The 20,329-nt window shown below is 37.3% G+C and overlaps 1 protein-coding gene across 1 annotated transcript in view; it reads left to right on the top strand.

The window, feature by feature from the left end:
• Positions 1–20,329, top strand: part of LOC128024664 (parathyroid hormone/parathyroid hormone-related peptide receptor-like) — an 80,922-nt gene that overhangs the window by 33,953 nt on the left and 26,640 nt on the right. The window contains exon 2 of the mRNA XM_052610734.1: positions 5,629–5,731. Coding sequence (XP_052466694.1) covers positions 5,629–5,731 — 103 coding nt within the window. The remainder of the gene's footprint in view (positions 1–5,628; positions 5,732–20,329) is intronic.

Genomic DNA, 20,329 nt, shown 5'->3' with positions numbered 1-20,329 from the left:
GGATGCCCTTGGTTAACTCAGCATTTTCCAAACGTGAAGTGGAACACTAGTTAGATCTTACAATGGAATGATTTATCCTCCGTTCAGAAGTGATCTGCACCTCCAGCAGATCAGCCATCATTACCAACAACAAAGGAAGTGGCCATCTGTTCCACTACCTTTGAGGTCCAGAGATTCCACCTGATTAAAGGGCATTTCAGGATGTTTTCAGCAAGCAGGCAGCCGTGAAATTACCACCTCATCGGCCATGGGACTACAGTATTGATCTGCTGCCTGTGGGCTACACTGCTCTGGGTTAAAGATTACCCGCTGTCCATCTCAGAACAGAAGGCCATGGAGGAGTACATTGATGAGGCTCTCAAACAGGAATTTATTCGCCCTTCTACTTCACCAGCCGCAATCAGATTCTTTTTTGTCAGTAAGATGGATAGAGAATTAAGGCTTGAGGCTTGAGGCTTGAGGCCATGCATTGATCAACATCTCCTGAACTCCCAGATGGTCAAGTACCGCTATCTATTTTACTTCATCTGGTCCCTGCCACCCTGGAACAGCTTTGTGGGGTTTGCATCTTCTCCTAGGTGGACCTGCATAGCGCGTACAACCTCATTCGGATCCATGAAGGTGATAAATTGAAGACCGCCTTTGTAACACCATCAGGCCATTATGAATATCAGGTGATGCCCTATGGCCTCTCCAGCTCACCATTTGTCTTTCAGGGATTCATGAATGCAGTGTTCTGGAATTACCTCCACTGCTTCTTGATTGTGTACATCAACATCATAATTAACTCCCGGAACCTGACTGAACATCGCCACCAAGTAAATCAGGTCCTCCAGAAGTTGAAAAGAGAGCACCATCTGTACATCTTTACTGGAGAAGCGTGAGTTCCACCATGACACCATCAAGTTCCTTGGTTACATCTTCGACCATCATGGCATTCACATGGATCAGAGGAAGGTGCAAGCAGTGAGAGATTGACCCCAACCTACCACAATCAAGGTTTGGGTTTTGCCAATTTCTATTGCTGTTTCAGCGCCAACTTCAGCCATATCTGTACGCCCCTCACCTCACCCCTCAGAAATAATCTGATGGAGCCTGATGCCATCAACGTATTACATTTGCTCAAGGAAGGCATTTGCATTGCTTCTAAGCTATAACATCAAGGGAGACACCAACAATGTCAGTGATGCAGCTAGTCAGGATGCTTTCTATTGTGCCTCTGTAAAAGGTGTACATGATGGGGGCCGGGGCTCTGGCTCTTCTAAGTTTGCAGAGGAAGTAGAGACGCTGCTGTGCTTTTTTGGTGAACACTGCAGTGTTGTCAGTCCAGGAGAGGTCCTCTGTGATGTGCACACCCAGGAACTTGGTCGCAGCATTGATGGCCAAAGTCAACAACAATCTCCTTCTTCTCCACATTCAGAGAAAGATTGTCACTGCACCACTTGGCCGGGCGGCTCACCTCGCTCCTGTAGTTTTTTCTCATCTCTATTGCTAATGAGACCAACCACAGCTGTGTCATCTGCAAACTTAATAAAAAGGTTAGAGTTGTGTGACTGTGTGCAGTCGTCGCTCAGCAGATTGAATTTGAGACTTTAGTCTCTGCAACTTTACAAATCTTATTCATGCACCAAGAGCTTGAAGCAATTTTTATTTTTATCGCAACTAATTGCATTACTGTCTGTGATTAATTACAATGTAATACACAAAACTAATAATCCAAGTAGTAGTGTATTTTGCACTTTTTTCATTTTAAAGTAGGCCAACTGCTATGTGAGGCTCAACTGCCCATGTGACTCAAAATAATAAACCACAGAGTTAACAAAAGGATTCACTCTAATGTGTTGAGTGAGAGTGCTTCTCTGCTGTCTTCACGTGCTAACGGAAACTTCCTATTTCTTATAAAGTCATGATTAAAAATAACAGTGGACAGTGGTTTGTGAATGTTGAGGCTTAGGCTAAATTTGATTGGGAGCATCCCCTCTTGTGACCCATGATTTGTTTTTATGTGTATTCAGAGCCAGTGAGCAACAGACTTTCATAATAATAAAAAAACTGCATTAATAATTATTAATAGTTGTTGGCATTAATCAATTGATGTGATAACGCATTTACTTGCACAGCCCTAATATATATATATGAACCTGTATATGAACTTGAAGCTTTATAATGTAGTCTTCCTGTGTCTCTAGTAGTAAGTAGTCATTAGTAGAGGTCAGTAGTCGCATGCGTGCATGATTCATATGGTTAAGGTAACATCCTTGCAGCTAATAAGCAGGAGTCACCATGAACAAAAAATGACAGATTTCAAAGCAACAGCCAAATGAGTGCCTTTAATAAGATTGTGAATGCTAATGTGTGGTTTTGGTCCAGTTATTATATTGACCTCCTTACTGGAAATGGATTGTCAGGTATAGCACATTGCACTGTGGTATACAGTATCCAGTTCAGCATGCTCTTCTAATTGCACATTTAAGCAATGAAGTAAGTCATCCATGCAGCAAATGAGTATACTGCACAGTTCATGTATACTATGAAGTATGCTATGTTAAACTTAACCAGTGCATACATACAAAGAAAGAAACTCCAGCCAAACAGTTCTATCGAGGCACTGCAGGCACTGACATCTGCCCTCAAAAGGAAATCAATATACTACAATCTAAACAGTGACTAGAAATCAGCCAGACACAATCAATGTTGACAATCAAATGCAGGGTTCATTTTCTCTGTGTGTCAACATAAGAAATATTTTTTTGATCTTATAATTGGTGACAAATAGATTACTAACAAGCTTTGCAAGCTAAATACTAATCTCTGAGGACCTGGCATTGCCATTTTTCATCTATAAAAAGCACATTTTTGATTTTGGTAAATTATGATGATTTTAACAAGGTGGTTCTCTCATAATTGTAGCTTATTCAAGAAAAGAGATTGCCTAATTATGGCTTTCAGCTCAGACCTTGATTGGATATGTTCAGAGGCGTCATTCAAACAGAAGTGCCCCTTCAGATTAATGAGCAAAAATGATTTGAATGCAGCTTTAAAAATACAAAAATAATACTGCTGACACCTTAGATTAGGGAATACACTATGCATTATTAAGTTGCTTATTAACATGCATGCTACTAGCATATTGGCTGTTTATTAATACTTATAAAGCACATATTAATGTCTTATTCTGTATGAGCATATTCTAAACCATTTAACCCTACCCAGTTATCTCAACATAACTACTACAAGCCAAAATCTGTTTCTTTGAAGGACTGCAGTGAATAGCCTCTTATTTGCAAAACACACTGTCAAACACAGAGATGAGGTGCAGGTTTAACCTTGTGGTGTTCAGTGCTTATTTTATAAATTGATTTGTTTCTGAAGGTGAAGACTACATCAATGCATGGCTTGATACAGGGCCTAATATCCTTAATATTCTGGAATAGCGACAGTAAATGTGTTAATAATATATGTTTTTGATTTGAATCACAAGTTAAAAAGTATATACATGTAATGTGGTCTGAACATATTGCAGCAGATATTACAGTGAAAGCTTAAATAAAGATTAAAAAATACTAAATATTTTAATTTTGGGCTGTTATTTCTTTCTTTATTATTATTTTTGTCAACAGTTCTGCTGTTTTCCATATATAAATATAAATAAAACTGTGGAGTCATTAGCTAAACATTTAACATTTTACAACAGTTTACTATAAGCACTGTTGGATCTACTCTAAATAAAATGAACATTTAAAATCATTAAATTTTAACTATCACTTTTCAACTATTGGGTTATCACTGATAATTCCAGGTTTCCCTGTTGTTCCTGTGTGTGACTAGAAATTATGGCATTTCTGGCATACTTTAACAGTAGAAGACGATATTTTAGAGAAGATAAGCCAAATTCAAGTTACACCTGCTTTGGCATCACATCTCAATGTGGATGAATCATGTCTGCTATTCAACTGAAACCCCACAGCAAAGCTTTTTTAACTCTTATCTAGCCACAGTTAAAAATACAATGTAGTTTTAATAATCACCATATCTTTTATACATTTTTAAATGCAAAAAAAACTTTTGTAACAGAATGGATATAAGAATACATAATCTCACTTTCAGTTACCAAAAGCCCAACTGGGATACAAAGTGTATAAATTATAGATATATTGTGCATTGTTCTTTTTGTTTACTTGGCAAAGTCTTTGTTAGCGAGTACTGTGCAGTGATATTATACAGATAAAAATAACTGGATTTATTAGAAAGCCTAGAGTTGGTTTTGTGTTTGTCTCCCTGATTTACAAGACTGCTGTTGGATTTGCTTATCACTAGAGGAACAAAATATCTTTTCACATCTCTCCGGAAATGTACACTACAAATAATAAATGCATAGAGTGACCTAAGAGAGGATCTGGTATTACTGTAAAGTAGACTTAATAATCCATCCGTCCATCCATTTACCAAACTTGCGTAGGGTTGTGGAGATACTCAGAATTCTATACACTTTTCATTAATTTATTTATGTTGTTTTTGGTGAAATGTGGAGTCAATTGCTCTCAAGTTCACTCAAGTTTGGTTTGGTCACACATCGTTAAAATTGAGAAATTCCTTAAACCAAATAGTTAAATGGTCAAGTGAAATAGTCATTGAGTCGCAGTTGTATCCACAGATGTATATCTATCTCTTTAATGGAATATTTTAATGAATGTAAAAAAAAAAAAATGCTTTAAATGTGCGTTTTATGTGCAAGAGAAAAAAACGATTGTGAATGTAGTGTGTATCTGGATTGGCACTGTTTTTCAAAACAGACATTTAGAAATTGCAGGTAAATAATAAAAAAAAAAATCCAAGTTGTGAATAAAACATATTACCAGAATCCATTGTAGAAGAAAATAATATTTCTATTTCAGTCTTTCTACTTTAAAATGTCATATTTAATTCAAGGTGACTTCCTGTTTCATTGTCATTTTTAGTGAAATCTACATGTAATTTCTGATATTGGAAAAATATCCCTGTAACAATGTAAAGTATCCCTGATGTGTATTTTTTATTTATATATATTTTTATTATATATATATATATATATATATATATATATATATATATATATATATATATATATATATGTATTATTGTATTTAATGCAATATAAAAGTGTAGTCTTGTAACACACCTTATAATGCATTATATGTAATTGTAGCCAAGTTATAATACTTTGTAATGCTTATCCCTTCATTTAAACTTATAATGCATAAGTATAATGCATTAAAAAACCACAAACAGATCTTCAAATGTTATAAAGAATTTTAACAGGTTACAATTGCAATATAAAGATATAATGCATTACAATACACATTATGAATATATTTATAATGCATTATACATAAAGGCTTTAAGTGTTACCAGATATTCTAGTTAATCCATACAATCTCAAATTAATCTACAAAATCTCACATAAAATATGAGTTACTGTAGAAAATGTGTTCATAAAGTGTAATTATTCAGAGCATTTGTCAATGACTTTTTACATCAAGCTTGACGTGTTATGGTTTATGGTTAAAACACTATGCCCTCATAAGGATGCATAATACAGATAATAATAAACTCTGAATTATATTATATATTTTGTGTGTGTGTTTACAGGTTGATGCTGATGATGTCCTCACTAAAGAAGAACAAATCTCTCTTCTGTTAATCGCAAGACGGAAATGTGAGCAAGGCATCAAGTCCAAACTTAAAATTACTGGTAAGTTATAAATGTGTTTCTAAATAAACAAAACAAACTAACTAAATTTAAGTCACGGAGCACTAGAGCGCAGTTATCCTCACTCTCAGGTCAGTTAAGCATTGCAGAAATGACATGTATGACAGACGAAGCAGGTGTCTGTACATGTGTGCTGGGGTCAGGACTCAGACGCCGAGGTGCTTGACTTCGTCACATCCAATCAAGATGATGCTAATAAGAACTGACATTGATTAAGTTGCATCTCTCAGAAACACTCCATCAGACAGAGCCAAAGCCAACACAATTCATTAGCTTCTATTACACTGCCCTGACATGTCGTTATTTAAGATATTTAAAAAGCTGTCTGTCAGACACACACACAGGAAAAATACACAAATATTCAGAATCAAAGCCTGTCAAAACAGGTTTTCGGTTTCAGATCAGTATCTTTGTGGTCATTGTATGAATGAACAATAAGATAGGTTTGTTAAGGAATATGCCTCCATCAAGGAAGTTACTTCTTACAAACCTGACTTATATGCTGTGATGTGCTTTAAAGCGATTTTATGTTAAAAAAATAAATGCTTGGGTTTGTGCAGTTTCATAATTCTTTCTTGCTTAATCACTTCTCGAAAGTAAAAAGGCTTATTTAGTGGTAATAGAACAACATATAATAATAAACACAAGCATTTATGTATATTCTCACTAAAATACTGAATCGTGTGAAATTTTTTTAGCATTTACTTCACAAATTATTCATGATGACATAATGTATGATTAATTAATTCATAATCACAGTCTGTAAATGCAATTTTATATATTATATATATATATATATATATATATATATATATATATATATATATATATATATATATATATATATATATATATATATATATATATGTATTTATTATATATATTTATTAGGGGTGTAACGATACGCGTATTCGTATTGAACCGTTCAGTACGAGGCTTTCGGTTCGGTACGCGGTACGCATTATGTACCGAACGGTTCGTTGGACTAATTAATTATATTTGAAAAAAATATATAAAATTAAAAATATAATGATATGTGTTCAACAAGGTAGTCCAATAACCCAAACGACGTAACAGGCAACGCCCCTGACACTCCCTAAGAAGAAAAAAACACCATCTTATATGTTTATGTTAGGCTACTCAGCAGGCGCTCGCTCACTCAGTACGCGCTGAAGGCTCGTTGCAAAATAGCCAATGCGTTTAACAGACTAGAAATGAGAAGATCCTCCAATAACCAACAGGTCTGGTGTTTGGGTGCACTTTGGATTCACTGTAAGCTATAATGGTGATGGCAAGAGAGTGGTGGATAAAAAAAAAAACGGTATGTCGCATCTGCTACATGACAGGGTACACCAGCGGGAATACAAAAAAAAACAAAAAAAACAGCGGGAATCTTGAAACATCAACTCATTTACGCCGACATCACCTTAGTGTGTCAGTATCTGGGAAAAGACGAAAAAAAGGAGAAACATACACGCAACAAACAATCCCCGCAGCATTTAGACAGACATTTCCAACGGATTCAAACAGGGCAAAAGACATCACCACGGCGATTGGTAGGCTACATTTACATTATAGCCGCGGATATGAGACCTTGCTATTTACCATTCATTCTGTCACCACCATTATAGCTTACAGGGAATCCAAAGTGCACCCAAACACCAGACCTGTTGGTTGTTGGAGGATCTTTTTTTTCTGGTCTGTTAAATGCATTCGACATTTTGCAACGAGCCTTCAGCGCGTGCTGAGTGAGCCAGCGCCGTAGGGGCCATTCACATTTCGCATCTAAAAACGCGTGGAAAACGCTAAGCGCGTCTTTCTCCTCCTTTCCAAAGCGCTCGGGCAGAAGCGCTCATGAGGCGTCTGTCTTTGCTAAGCAACAATTACGTGCTGCTCTCTCCATGAAGACCTGGAAATTTCAGCGAAGGATAAATGGATTTGCAGCTCTAAAAATCGTTTGCAGTAGCTCTGCTACTAAATTTATTTCAAAATTGCAATCCATATACAACTATGATCAGCTGTTCCTTCATCTTGGCTGAGCTCTCAACGTTGTTACGGGAAAGGATGAAGCTGATTGGTTAGTTCTTGTCACATGACCCGCGGTGCACTTGCGGCATTCTGAAAAGTTGAGATGTTTTTACATTTTGCTGTATCTAAAACGTACTGAACCGAACCGAACCGTGAATTTTGTGAACGTTACACCCCTAATATATATATATATATATATATATATATATATATATATATATATATATATACATATATTACTACTTACACATTTGTAATTGTTCGTACTTTCTCTTCAATTTAACTCTTTGGCTACTGTAACAATTTTGTAAAAATGTTGTTATTGTAAAGTAAAATTCTTAATATTAATATTCTTGCTTCATTATGTAGTGTTCAATAAGTTCATTAGTAAACATTTACAAGCACATTATCTCATAAGTGTAGCTATTTGAATATATATTCATTTATGATCTGTTAAGCATTGTATTATGTTTAATGATTTATTCATGAAAATGATTGTTCTGTTACCAGTATACGTAGATGACATATAATTGAATCACAGTTTTCTGTGTCTTATCCTTGCTTAGTGACCTAATGACGTGGTGTCTGAACGATACACTGACATTACAACATCAGAAAAGAGCTGCTAAACATACCCACAAGTTTCCTTGGAAAATAGCATAGCGCAGTTGTGTGTAATCCCTTTTGGGTGATTTGCCACGTTAAATAGAGATCTGGGAATCGAGTGTGTGAAAGGCATTATTTTTTTTATGGTAACCTCAGTTTCCTTTCACTGTGGTCACCTCATTCCCTGGTGGACTGTCTCAAATGCATTGTAAATAACCATTTTGGCCGCCTATTGTTATAACCAGACTGCAGTATTTTTTTTTTCTTCTCATCACAGGCTTATTTTACTTGTGTTAAGTCACTTTTGTCTCACAGCATGAAACGGTTAAGGATGTTTATGTCCGAACTGGAGCGAATGCCAAGGAATCTCAATAGCTGGTTCTCACACAATGGGAATATGTGTGAGACTTTTAGTTTTTAGATTTAGATTCAAACCGTAATGAAACATGACATAAGCTGCAGTACCTATATTATTCACACAGGAAAAGTACTTTTCCAAGACATTTGCAAGACATCCTGTGCTTAAAATAATTATGTGTTGTTAAGGATTTCAAATTCAAATTAGAGTATTGCCTTCTGCATTTCATATTTTTCATACTTATATAAAATGTATGACTATGATGTTTTTTTTTTTTTTGTGTTTGTTTCCAGAAGTAGTAATGGTTTTCGCCAGACAACACTAGTAGTCGTTATTTTATTTTTAGGCTTTTGTGTTTGTACTGGACAGATTCAATTATTGTGAGCAGATGGCATTAGGACTTTCTGCAGACTGCAGGTCTTCTCCTTTTACCATCATATATCAGCTTGAAGAGGCGTTAGATATATATAAAAAATATAAACATATGAAAACACTTGAAAATAAAAAAATTAAAAAATTATTGTTCTTTACCAAATAAAAACCAATAAAACCCATTACAAACGAGGCATTTGTTGCATCCAGTGGGGACATAATTACTGATTATAATGACTTACACTTTCTTTTTATGAATTGCATTGCATAACATCATCATCAGTGGCATATTCTTTAAATATGAAAATGTACTTACAGACTGTGAGTCAGAAGTGCCAAACTGTCCCTGCAAAGTTTTAAATGCCCCACTTTATAGGAACAGACTTTGTGCACAGCCAAGTTCAGGAAACAGTCCTCCGTAAAATCCGCTGCACTTATCTGAATATTTGGGTTGAACTGTTCTGGAACAGTGTTGTAAATGCAACTTAACCACTGATTTCTAGTCGTGTCCTCTTTTTGAAGACCAAACAATATATTTTCGCTTTCACAATGAAATTCACAGCGTCTCCACGACATTGTGGCAGCTGCAACAGCAAGAATAAAAGTTACGCCTTCTTTATTTGCATGGAAATTTGGGTGGTTTCATGCTAATTTTCCCACACAGTGACACGGACATGTGGGGGCGTGTTTAAACAGGGTGTTTTAGGAGGGCGTGGACGAGTCTTAAATTTTATAAAGAATATCTCTTTGGGTTTGAGACTTTAGTCTTTGCAACTTTCATCAACATCTTGCTTATTTTTGTGCGTAAACTCTCTTTCTCAAACTCCTTGTCAGTGTTGGGTGAGTTGCTCAATAAATAAATAAACTGTGTAATTAGATTGCTTTACTAATTACTCTCTCTAAAAAGTAACGCATTACTTAACACGTTCTAAATTCCATATCAACCTCGCAAATACAAGAATAAAGACATGAAACTGCTCTTTTAATTCTTTCAAATAAATAATATAAAATTGGATGAACTAATCTTGACCTGACCAAAGTATTTAAAGTGAGAAGGTTTTAAAACATACATTTTAACATTGAATGTTACATTTTGATGTTAAATCCACTTTTATATACTATAATGGTTATGGATTTTTTTCCCTTTCTTCCGGTTCACCTGCCCTGAAGTGCATTTCCCAAATGCACTATTAATTTGGTTGTTAGTTCCACTGAGCTCTATTGGTGTCACGCCCCTGGACTCATTATGTTGTGTTTTCCCTCCACATGTGTTCCGTGTCCTTGTTAATTAGTTATTCCATGCACCTGTGTTTCCCCAATTATCCTGTGTTTAAAAGCCCTAGTCCTTTCAGTACCGTATGTGTTTGGCTGTCCTTAAACGTCATTCCTTGTGTTTCAGTGTCTCCTATGGTCCCCGTGTGATCTTGAAAGGCTGTGAATATCACTGGGTTTCCTCGTTTCTTGCCTCTAGTGAAGCGTGACAGCTGGTAACGACGGAACTTGTGACCATAGTTGCTTTTGGGAAACACAACGCTTTGTTGTGTGCTTTAAAAAAAACACAACACGTTACAGAACATTACTTATACAAAATGTTCTATACAGTATTTAATGCAATTTACATAAGAAGTAATTTTAATTAAATTACAGAAAGATTAAGAGTATTCGCTTACTTTTCCAAGGTAAAAGAAATGAATTACTTGGTAATGCATTACACTCAGCACTGCTACCTATCCGGTATTCACGATTAACTGGAAGACAAAGGCAATTCATTAGTCAAAAATGTGACAACCCATTTTAAATTCTTTAGTCGCTATGGTTTATTTCATTAAAAAAGAAATGGAAGTTAAGGTTGATTTGGCCATGACTGTGTTAATGCAGTAACAGGAGCCCAGCTCAGTGTTGAGTTGTTCTCATACATGTGAAGTCTTGAGTTCATTCATCAGCAGAGAGTTATGTTGTGATGAGCGGTTTATGAGGCAGGAGATGCTCCTAGATCTCTTATGAGAGGCTGATGTTGAACAGAAGTCTGGTATTCAAATGAGATCTCATTCAGAGGCAGTCGGTGTTTGTTCGTCTGAGCTCTGTCACACCTAATTCCTCTCGACATCTCTTTCCTGTCACTGCCAAGATGGACAGCTGGGCTCTTTCCACTCTTTCAAAGTTATTTCCAATGTCTCATTTACTTAGGTTTGAAGATTTCTTTGTTAATATGAAATGATGAATAACAGAGAGGAATAATTATATTATACAGCGGGGTCCATAAGACTGAGAACACTAATATTCAAGATGGGGTTTGGTGTAGAGATAGCAATTTTGCTCATTGTCAAATATTTAATATCTTAAATATTTCTAATTTATCATGTCATACCTATTCTTCATTATACGTTCTTCAAAAAGCCTAAAATATTCTGTTTATTGGCTTTTTCCATCTCTAAACATGGCACCCGGGTACTGCATATAATTAATTGAAGTTCATATATATATATATATATATACAAAAAAATCCAGAATCTGAAATTTTGGATTAATTTGGATTGGCAAGATTAGTGAGTGTAAACACACATATTGTATTCAGTCAAAAAAGAAAAAAAAATGATCAAATCTGTTCAAAGTATCCCAATAATGTGAAGTGATGTTATTTGTGCTGGATCTTGGGTGAGATTTCCTGCGATCTGGCCTGTGCTCTCGGCCCTGTGTTGTGTGTGTGTGAGTCAGATCTACCTGATGCTCTGCGTCTTTCTGGTGGCTGTTTTCTGACCCCTTTTGGAAGGGTGCACATGTCTTTCTGATCATAGAATAGCTAAAGAAATTAGGCTAAGAACATAACCTCTGAGATAGACTGTGCAGGATGTCTTTTTGCTGTTTCTGAAGTGCTGAGACCACATGTGACCAGTAATTGTTGCAATGCATTTTGTATTTGGGTCAGTTAGGTTTTTGTTTGATTGTTTTTTTGTTTTGCATCCAGATCTATTAGTTTATAAAAATAAAAATAATGAAAGAAAGAAGCAGCAAGCAGCAACTGTAGTGGTTCATGCATTGTTTAACAAGAATTATAGAGTTTTGGGTAAACTTGGTCACATCAGTATTTTTTAAAGACACTGTTATAGCCATCCAACTAATAAAATTACAAACTTTAAAATATTTTGACCTAAGGAGTCTAGAGGTGCACTTGAGTTTGAGTAAAATAAAACCTAGAGCTGGATGGTAAAAGCATGTTTTTGTTATTTTAATTTTATTATATTTTTTATTATTATTTTTTTCATTGCAAATATTAAATAATTTGACTTAATCTTGTGGTTCTTGAATCTGAATATGGAGCTCTATCAAATGTACAATTTACGTGCATTAAAAACATGTTAGCTTTGGCATGTTTGGGCACGATGTCACAGAGATTAATCAAAATAATTATTGATATTAAGAATTATTGATATTCTGCAAACAAAAATGTTTGACTATTTATTATATATAGATTTTTATTAAAAACTCTACACGGTTAAGATGTTTTCATGATGGAAATGAAATATCAATCTATATTCAAATTGATCATTATTAAATGATTCAGGGGTTATGGCCAAAAATGTGTGGAGGTGTTTTTTTTTTATTATTATTATTATTATTATTATGTATTTATTTTTGTGGTGTAATTACAAATAATAATAATAATAATAATGTGTTTGAAAGCTAATTTGAAAATAATTAAGATTTGTTTATTTGTAAATACAAGGTTTAAGGACAATTGTTTTGCCATTTGAATATTTTCAAGTGTTGGGACAGATTTTAATAAACAAATGAAGCCAAATTAGTTTTAAAGGGACACTAAGTAGGAATTACTCCCATCTAGTGGTGAAATTGTATTTTGCATTCAAACTAATTTTGCTCTCCAGCGCCTCGCTTTTTCAAATGCGCGTTGCATCTACGGTAGGTGATATGTACCAAAAAGCTTTGACAGGATGTATTCTAATAGCACTTCGTCGAGTTTTCCTTCAGGTGAACAGGTGTGTTATTTCAAACAAACTGCAACATGACAACTAACAAACGAATATTACAGTATGAATTACTGACTGTGGAAAACATGAAATATTGTAATTAGTAGTTATGTCTAATTTATTCGTTATATTTTCTGAATAATGTGCATTGTTAGATATAAAAAAAAATATTGTAATATAGATTGTAACACTGACTTACCTGTCGAGAAGAAAACTGGCCACTTCAGCGTCTCTTTTGAAATCTTTATCAAGCATTAGCTCTTTCCACCTAGAAAAAGCTTCCCCGACATTAACTCTTGTTTTCTGTAATCTACGGTCACGTTCCCTTTTACGTTCTATTTTTGACTGTTTTGGCGACGATGTTTTCTTCTCCTGTGGCGCGGCATATGTATGGTCCATAATAAGAATGCAATCCAGACTTTTAAACTTGCCGGTGCAGTTTCAAGCGCCTCTCACTGCTCTGCACCTGCGTTTCTGGCTCTGACCGAAAACGCGTTGTGGAAACGCGTTGGCTTAGTACTTTTTGTCCCTCTCTGCTATTATAGTTTTGCAAGATGGCGGAACTACATGGAAGCCTCCGTCGACCTACCCGTCCCATGTATATAAAGATAATAAATTCTTCATTTACGAGGATTAGTTTAAACATTGGCATAGGTATTTGTACACCATTGAGGGCATATTTATGAATAAAAATATTGATTTTAGATAATAAAATACCTAAAAAGTTACTTATTGTCCCTTTAAACCTAGATTTTTAAAAGATTTTTCAGTCACTTTATTTTAAGGTCCAATTCTCGTTATTAACAAATCATTAACTACAACTCTTGCCTCCGTAAACTCATAATTTGCTGCTTACTAATAGTTTGTAGATAGTTGTTAAGTTTAGGATTAGAGATGTAGAATATGTCCAGGTAGAATAAATGCTTTATCAGTAATAATAAACAGCCAAATTGTAAATAATATGCATGATTATGAGCAACTAGTTAACAGTGAGAACTGGTGCCTATACTAAAGTGTTACCGATTTTTCCTTTTCATCATCATCATAGACATCCTTGTTAGTCCTATGGTAATTTTTATGTGCATTTTTATGTTTTATTCTGTAATTACTGCAATACATTTTCTTAAGGTCTTTTAAAGCATGTCATATCATCCTGTAAGTGTTATGATCTCAGTATTATAAATTATTGTAGCATCTGGGATTTTAACAGCATTTACCATGGAGAACACGATGAATTGCATGGACGAATTTCCTTTCACTTTTATCTCAAATTATGCACTAACCGCTCAGCGCTGTATTTCTCTTTGCCACCATAGAGGCAATGTTCAATGTTCTCTTGCTTTTTAGAGGAATTGCCAAAGACATTTCTGGCCCAAGTACAATAAATGAATGTCATAGCACATTAAGGAGATTTCCTACAGTAGGAGCTGTAAAAACAAGTCTATTTTCGAGATTTGTCATCCAAAGGAAACGGCTGCCCGCTACATCCCTCAATCTTGCTGAGCGAGGAAAGACACGAGGATTGATTCAGCAATGCTTTTGCCTCGTCCCTGACCAAGTCTTTGTGAGACCACCCTTGATGTTTTATGTGCAATTTATGTGGCATTCTCCACTAACTGTTGAGCTAACTATTATTAGACCATTGCATCGTCGTGTGTATCTCAGATTATTTGCTCAGCAAATAGTTAGCCGAGTCGGTTTATCTATTCTAGTCCAGGCTGGAGGTTGCTGAGCTTAACCTCAAGTCAAGGCCAGGCCTCAGAGCTCGCTGTACTGCACAGCTCTTATTTGTTATTATTGCACATTTGTGCTTCGGTTAAGACCAAGTCTCCATGGCGGGGCATGAACAAGGTTCTCATTCAGAGAGATACTGAGATACTGTTTCAGCATGGGTCGCACAGTGCAGGGATGTGGCTTCCACAAGCCCTGAGACTCTCTGGCTTGTGTGTGAAAATAGCCTAACGCTCAAACTTTGTGGTTGGGTGTAAAATAACACCACCGGATTGCTATAAAAGCTTTCATATATCAAAACACCAGCAAATTCAGGCCAGGAGCTTGGAATCTCATGCAAGAAGGAGCAAGAAGATAAATATTATTCAGAAACCCCAAATGACATCATCAATAGCATCATATATGATGATAGCTTCCTCGTAACCTTGGATTTGGGGAAATTATACATGTTATGTTTCTTAGTGGAGTTACATCTGAAACCACTGAGCTATTGGAGACGGTCTGCGGCTTAATCCTCTGTATATAAGACAAAAGCCTCTGCATTTGGCTATTGTTATTGTGAAAATGTGAAACACACATGGCACACTCCCTCCAGGACAAGTGTCCTGCAAAACAGGCCTGTTGTCTGAAACTCTACTTTAATTGCATTCACAAAAAAATGACAAGCTGGACTCCAGGCATATAAAATGTGCTCCATCATATGCTTTGATTTTTCCCTCTGAAAATCTTTAATTACAGGCATAGGAAAATAATGACTCTGCAGTAAAGCCATACGCCGAGATTTATCCTTAACTAGTTATTTGTGGCAAGTTGGGGGCAGCTGGTTTCAATAACGGCGACTGAAAGCGAAGCCAGAAATACTAGCGTTGCCAAGAAAATGTGGGGAAAAAAACAAAAAGGCATTTCTGTGGGGAGAGAAGACCCAAGAATGAGATAATTCTCAACCAAAGCTTTAAATATCTAGTTCTGTCATGAAACTCTAGATGGCGCAGACTGCAAGGTTCTTAAAGGGATAGTTCACCCAAAAAAGAGTTTAGCATTAATCCATGTTGCAAAGCACACGTAAGCTAACATTTATGTAGTTCTCCATGCTTGTCCGGACGGGGGGGGGGGGGGGTATGTCCAGTTAACTGCCGCGGATATATGCTTGTCTATTGATGCAGCAGCTTGTTTTATATTCTCAGAGCAGCATGTATGTATATTGGCTTGTATTTTCTATTTTGTTTTGTCTCCTGCTTTGTTGGGGTAATATTATGTATGCATTGGCAATCTCTCATAATAACTGCATTAACATAAGCAGATCTATTCTTCCACAACCTAATACATTCAAATTCTCACATCCATTCCCATACTAAACTATTCAGAGAGCTGTCATGACAGAATTATCTAGTTCATTCTTTCAACTCTAGGTGGGTGCAGGGTGGTAGAGTGATCCTTTGCAACTTCTACAATCTCCTAGATTTCATTTACTACATGGCACGAGCTAATTGGTCTCTGTTGCTTCTTGGGTTGCAAAAGGAAAGAATATTTCTGTTACATTTATGGAAACTTGACAGCATTTTTTTTGAAACTTTAGGAAACATTTGGAAATTTTCAGTAACCTTTGGAAAGTTTCCTGAAATTTACTGGAAATTGTCTGTGTGTTTGCAATCCTAGTTGCATCTGCAGCCAATGAACTTGGTGTGCAAAAGTTAAATGGTTTGGTTCGATGTTTGTTGTAAGCAAGTATTGCAGCATGCTATCAGAAACCAGCTCCACTTGTCTAGATGTGCTACAGTTAATTTTGTAAGATGTCATTTCTGGTCTATAATGTCACAGAATTTACTAGTATTTTGAAACTGATGTGTGAATGGTATTTTACCGGTAATAAGACGGCACGTCTTTGTCTGTTTTAACAGCAGTTATTACTTTGCTGATATGACTGTGTGAAAGGGGCAGTATGCAGGGTATTGAAATAATTTTTTAATGTTTGCTCACTTTTAATTTTCAACTTTATATGCACAATCATGCATACTCTGTGGGCCCTCTCAGTCCACACTTTGATGATGTAATTCGTCTACAGTATGGCTGGACACCATGTAACAGACTACCACAGCAAGCCTAACCATGTCTGTTTAGGGGCTGCGTTGAATGCATTATTCATTTTTTTGTGCCTTTCCAAATAAGGTATTCAGCTTCTGGCACATCCATAATGTATGTATAATGTAACATTATATATGTATTGGTATACTGTAGGACTTGAGAACTTTTCATTTTTGAAGGAAAATAGGAATAGATGGTTGTGTGCAATGCATTTCACTCTTGAATGCCTTGAATGCTCTGTTAACAACTGGTAAACAGGGCCTGCTAAAAAGATGCATTATTGTTGATCCATTTACAACTGGCCAGTGCTAATTACAGGTGTAAATGGTGTCTAAAGCATTTTGCTTTAGTCCATTGTCGGAAACTCAACGACAATGTTCAACAAGTATTGAACATCTGGATCAAAACGCAGTGAAGTAGAAGTAAACCCATGTGATCGCGAATATAAGCAGATGCATATGTAAAATAAAACATTCATCAAACATTAAACAGCATATAAATCAAAACTGCCTAACATTACCAAATAAACATGATTTTCTCAGCTTTTTGTACAAAGCATTTTTTTTCTTTTCTTTTTTTTTTCATGAAGCTTGCCAACATTGAAATGCTGATAAATGAAGATCGCATGAAGCTAGAGTTTTTTTTTTTTTTTTTTTTTTTTGTTGTTTTTTTTTTAAGTTGAGGCTCTGTTCTTTGCATGTTGCATATTGCATGTTCAGAATTTCATACAACAATATATTCTGGGGGCCATTAAACTTTTGTGGATATTATCAAAATTGCTGGTGGTAGCTGGCAACTTAAAATAATAAAATAAATGTTGGCGATGAAAGAGTTAGCACTACGACTAATTTCACTGATGTTTAAAAGGAAAAATGTCAACAAAATCTTACTGAAGAAAGTAATTTTGGTTTCATCAGTGTTTCCCCCTCTAAACCGATAAATATGCTCCCACAGTTTGTTCATCTTCCTGCTGGACATATCTCTGAGCCCGCAGCAGGTGACGGGAAAGAAAGAAAATAAAAATAAAATAAATTAAATGTAAATTAAATACTTGTGATGAGATCAGTGCATCTTAATACCAGGTGAAAATAAGATAATAAAATTTGAAACTACACAAATAGGGCTTTTGTGCAGTATAAAAAATTTAATAAAAACATGTCCTTATAATATTTAATCAAAATGAAACCATTTTAAAAAGAAAATGTAAAAACTGCAACAACTTTCCTAAAAAAAAATACATCTTATTGTTTTTAAGGGTTCTCATGACATTGGTAAAAATGTCTCTGAAGGAGGGGACGGAGACACCAGGTCGGTGACCAACGCAAAATGGGATATCGCTTCGATAGACCAATCTACTTTGAGTATTAACTAAACGAGCAAATGCACATTGGCATGCAATTAATGCATCTAGCTGCCGCTGCTCACAGCGTCAGTATAAGAAGGCAGCAGGTGCAATGCATAACAGGTTTTCGCTGAGGAGCCGAGCCGGAGAACCGGCAGCTCAGGGGCGGTACAGCAACCATGGCGACGGGACGTGGTGTCTCTGTTCCTTCGGGGAACGAGGGTTACCATATATAACCAAGACGTTCCCTTTTAGTTGGTCACTCTTGATGCCACGTCGGTGACTGATGCAAAAGGGGGTCCCTACCAAAGCGCCATGGGTGCTGCCCCTTCCAGTGCCCTGTGCAAGCCGTCTGTGCCCCTATTAGGGGTAGGCCGGGGCTCAGAACAAGTAGTTCCACTCACCATTGTCAAAGCACTACTTCACTGGGTGAGATTGGATAACACTGGGAAAATTTACCCATTCCACTTTGAACAGGGACGATGCGGAAGCCCCATCCTTTCCAAAGGAGGTATTGGGAGCAAATACACATATTGCATCCATTTAGGTGTATATGGAGAAATTTGAGGTGATTAAAACCCACTTGGGAAGGCAGAAGTCTGCATGGTAAACACGGGCTCTAAGGCTATACCGTGGACTATACACATATGAGTACCGCTTAGGTCTCAATATGGAACCCAGCCTTACATGGTTCTCACAGATTCATCATGAAGGCCTGGCGCCGGACATTCCACCACGTCCAGCTGCCTAGGGTGATGGAGGATCTCAACAGGGTCTACAGTACAGACACTCTGGAGCAGTTTAAGCAAGCTGACACTAACGGGGCCTCTCAGTGTCACTACCCATTTGAGGTGAGAACACAGGAGGATACCAGCTCTACACGAAGGCTATAGAACTTAGCAGATGTGTTAGGGATCGCCCAGACCACAGCTCTACAAATATCTGTCATCAAGGTGCCATGAGTCAGTGCCCAGGAGGATGCAACACTTCTAGTTGAGTGAGCTCACAACCTGAATGGGCAGGGCACACCCTGTGCCTGCTAAGCTAGTGTTATGGCATCCACAGTCCAGTGGGCCATCCTCTGCTTAGAGACAGCACTCCCCTTCTGCTGGCCTCTGAAATAGACAAAGAGCTGGTCTGAGGTCCTGAAGCTTTGTGTCCGGTCTACATAGCATCTCAATGCTCAGACAGGAAAGAGCAAAGCCAGCGGTGGGTCTATCTCCTCCAGGGGCAGCGCTTGCAGGTTCACCACTTGGTCTTTGACAGATGTAGTGGGAACCTTGGGCACGTAGCCAGGCCGGGGTCTCAGGATTACCTGGGAGTCAGCCGGCCCAAACTCTAGGCACGAATCATTGACCGAAATGCATGCAGGTCCCCTACCCTCTTGATGGAGGCTAGTGCTAGCAGGAGCAGAGTTTTCAATGAAAGAAACTTTAGCTCAACTGAATGCAAAGGTTCGAATGGGCCCTGCGGTAGTGAGAGGGTATAGAGGGGGGCCAGGAAAAATAAAACCTCCTGGCCGCTCTAAGGAACCTGACGATGAGGTCATGCTTACCTAAAGACTTCCCATTCATGGGGTCATGGTACACAGCAATAGTGGCAACCTGGACTTTGAGGGTGGAGGGAGACAGGCTTCGCTCCAGCCCTTGCTGCAGAAAGGAAAGCAAGACCGCAATTGGGCATCTACGGGGTTCCTCTAGGTAAGAAGAACACCATTCGACAAACAGGTTCCACTTCAAGGCATAAGTGTGTCTCATAGACGGTGCTCTTGCCGAAGTGATGGTGTCCACTACCTCCTGAGGTAGGTCACCTACAACCTCTGCGTCCTGTCCAGGGACCAGAAATGGAGATTCCAAAGGTCTGGGCGAGGGTGCCAAACAGTGCCCCGTCTCTGAGTCAGTAGACCCTTCCTCAGAGGAATTGGCCAAGGAGGGGCTGTCGCGAGAAGCACTAGTTCAGGAAACCAAGTCCGAGTGGGCCAATACGGCGCCACTAGCAAGACTTGCTCCTCGTCCTCACGGACCATGCACATTGTCTGTGTGAGAAGGCTCAGTGGGGGAAACGCATACTTGCGT

Source organism: Carassius gibelio, chromosome A2, assembly GCF_023724105.1.
Source record: "Carassius gibelio isolate Cgi1373 ecotype wild population from Czech Republic chromosome A2, carGib1.2-hapl.c, whole genome shotgun sequence".
Lineage (NCBI taxonomy): Eukaryota > Metazoa > Chordata > Actinopteri > Cypriniformes > Cyprinidae > Carassius > Carassius gibelio.
The sequence above is the reverse complement of the archived record's forward strand: the minus strand, read 5'-3'. Positions and strand labels throughout refer to the sequence as shown.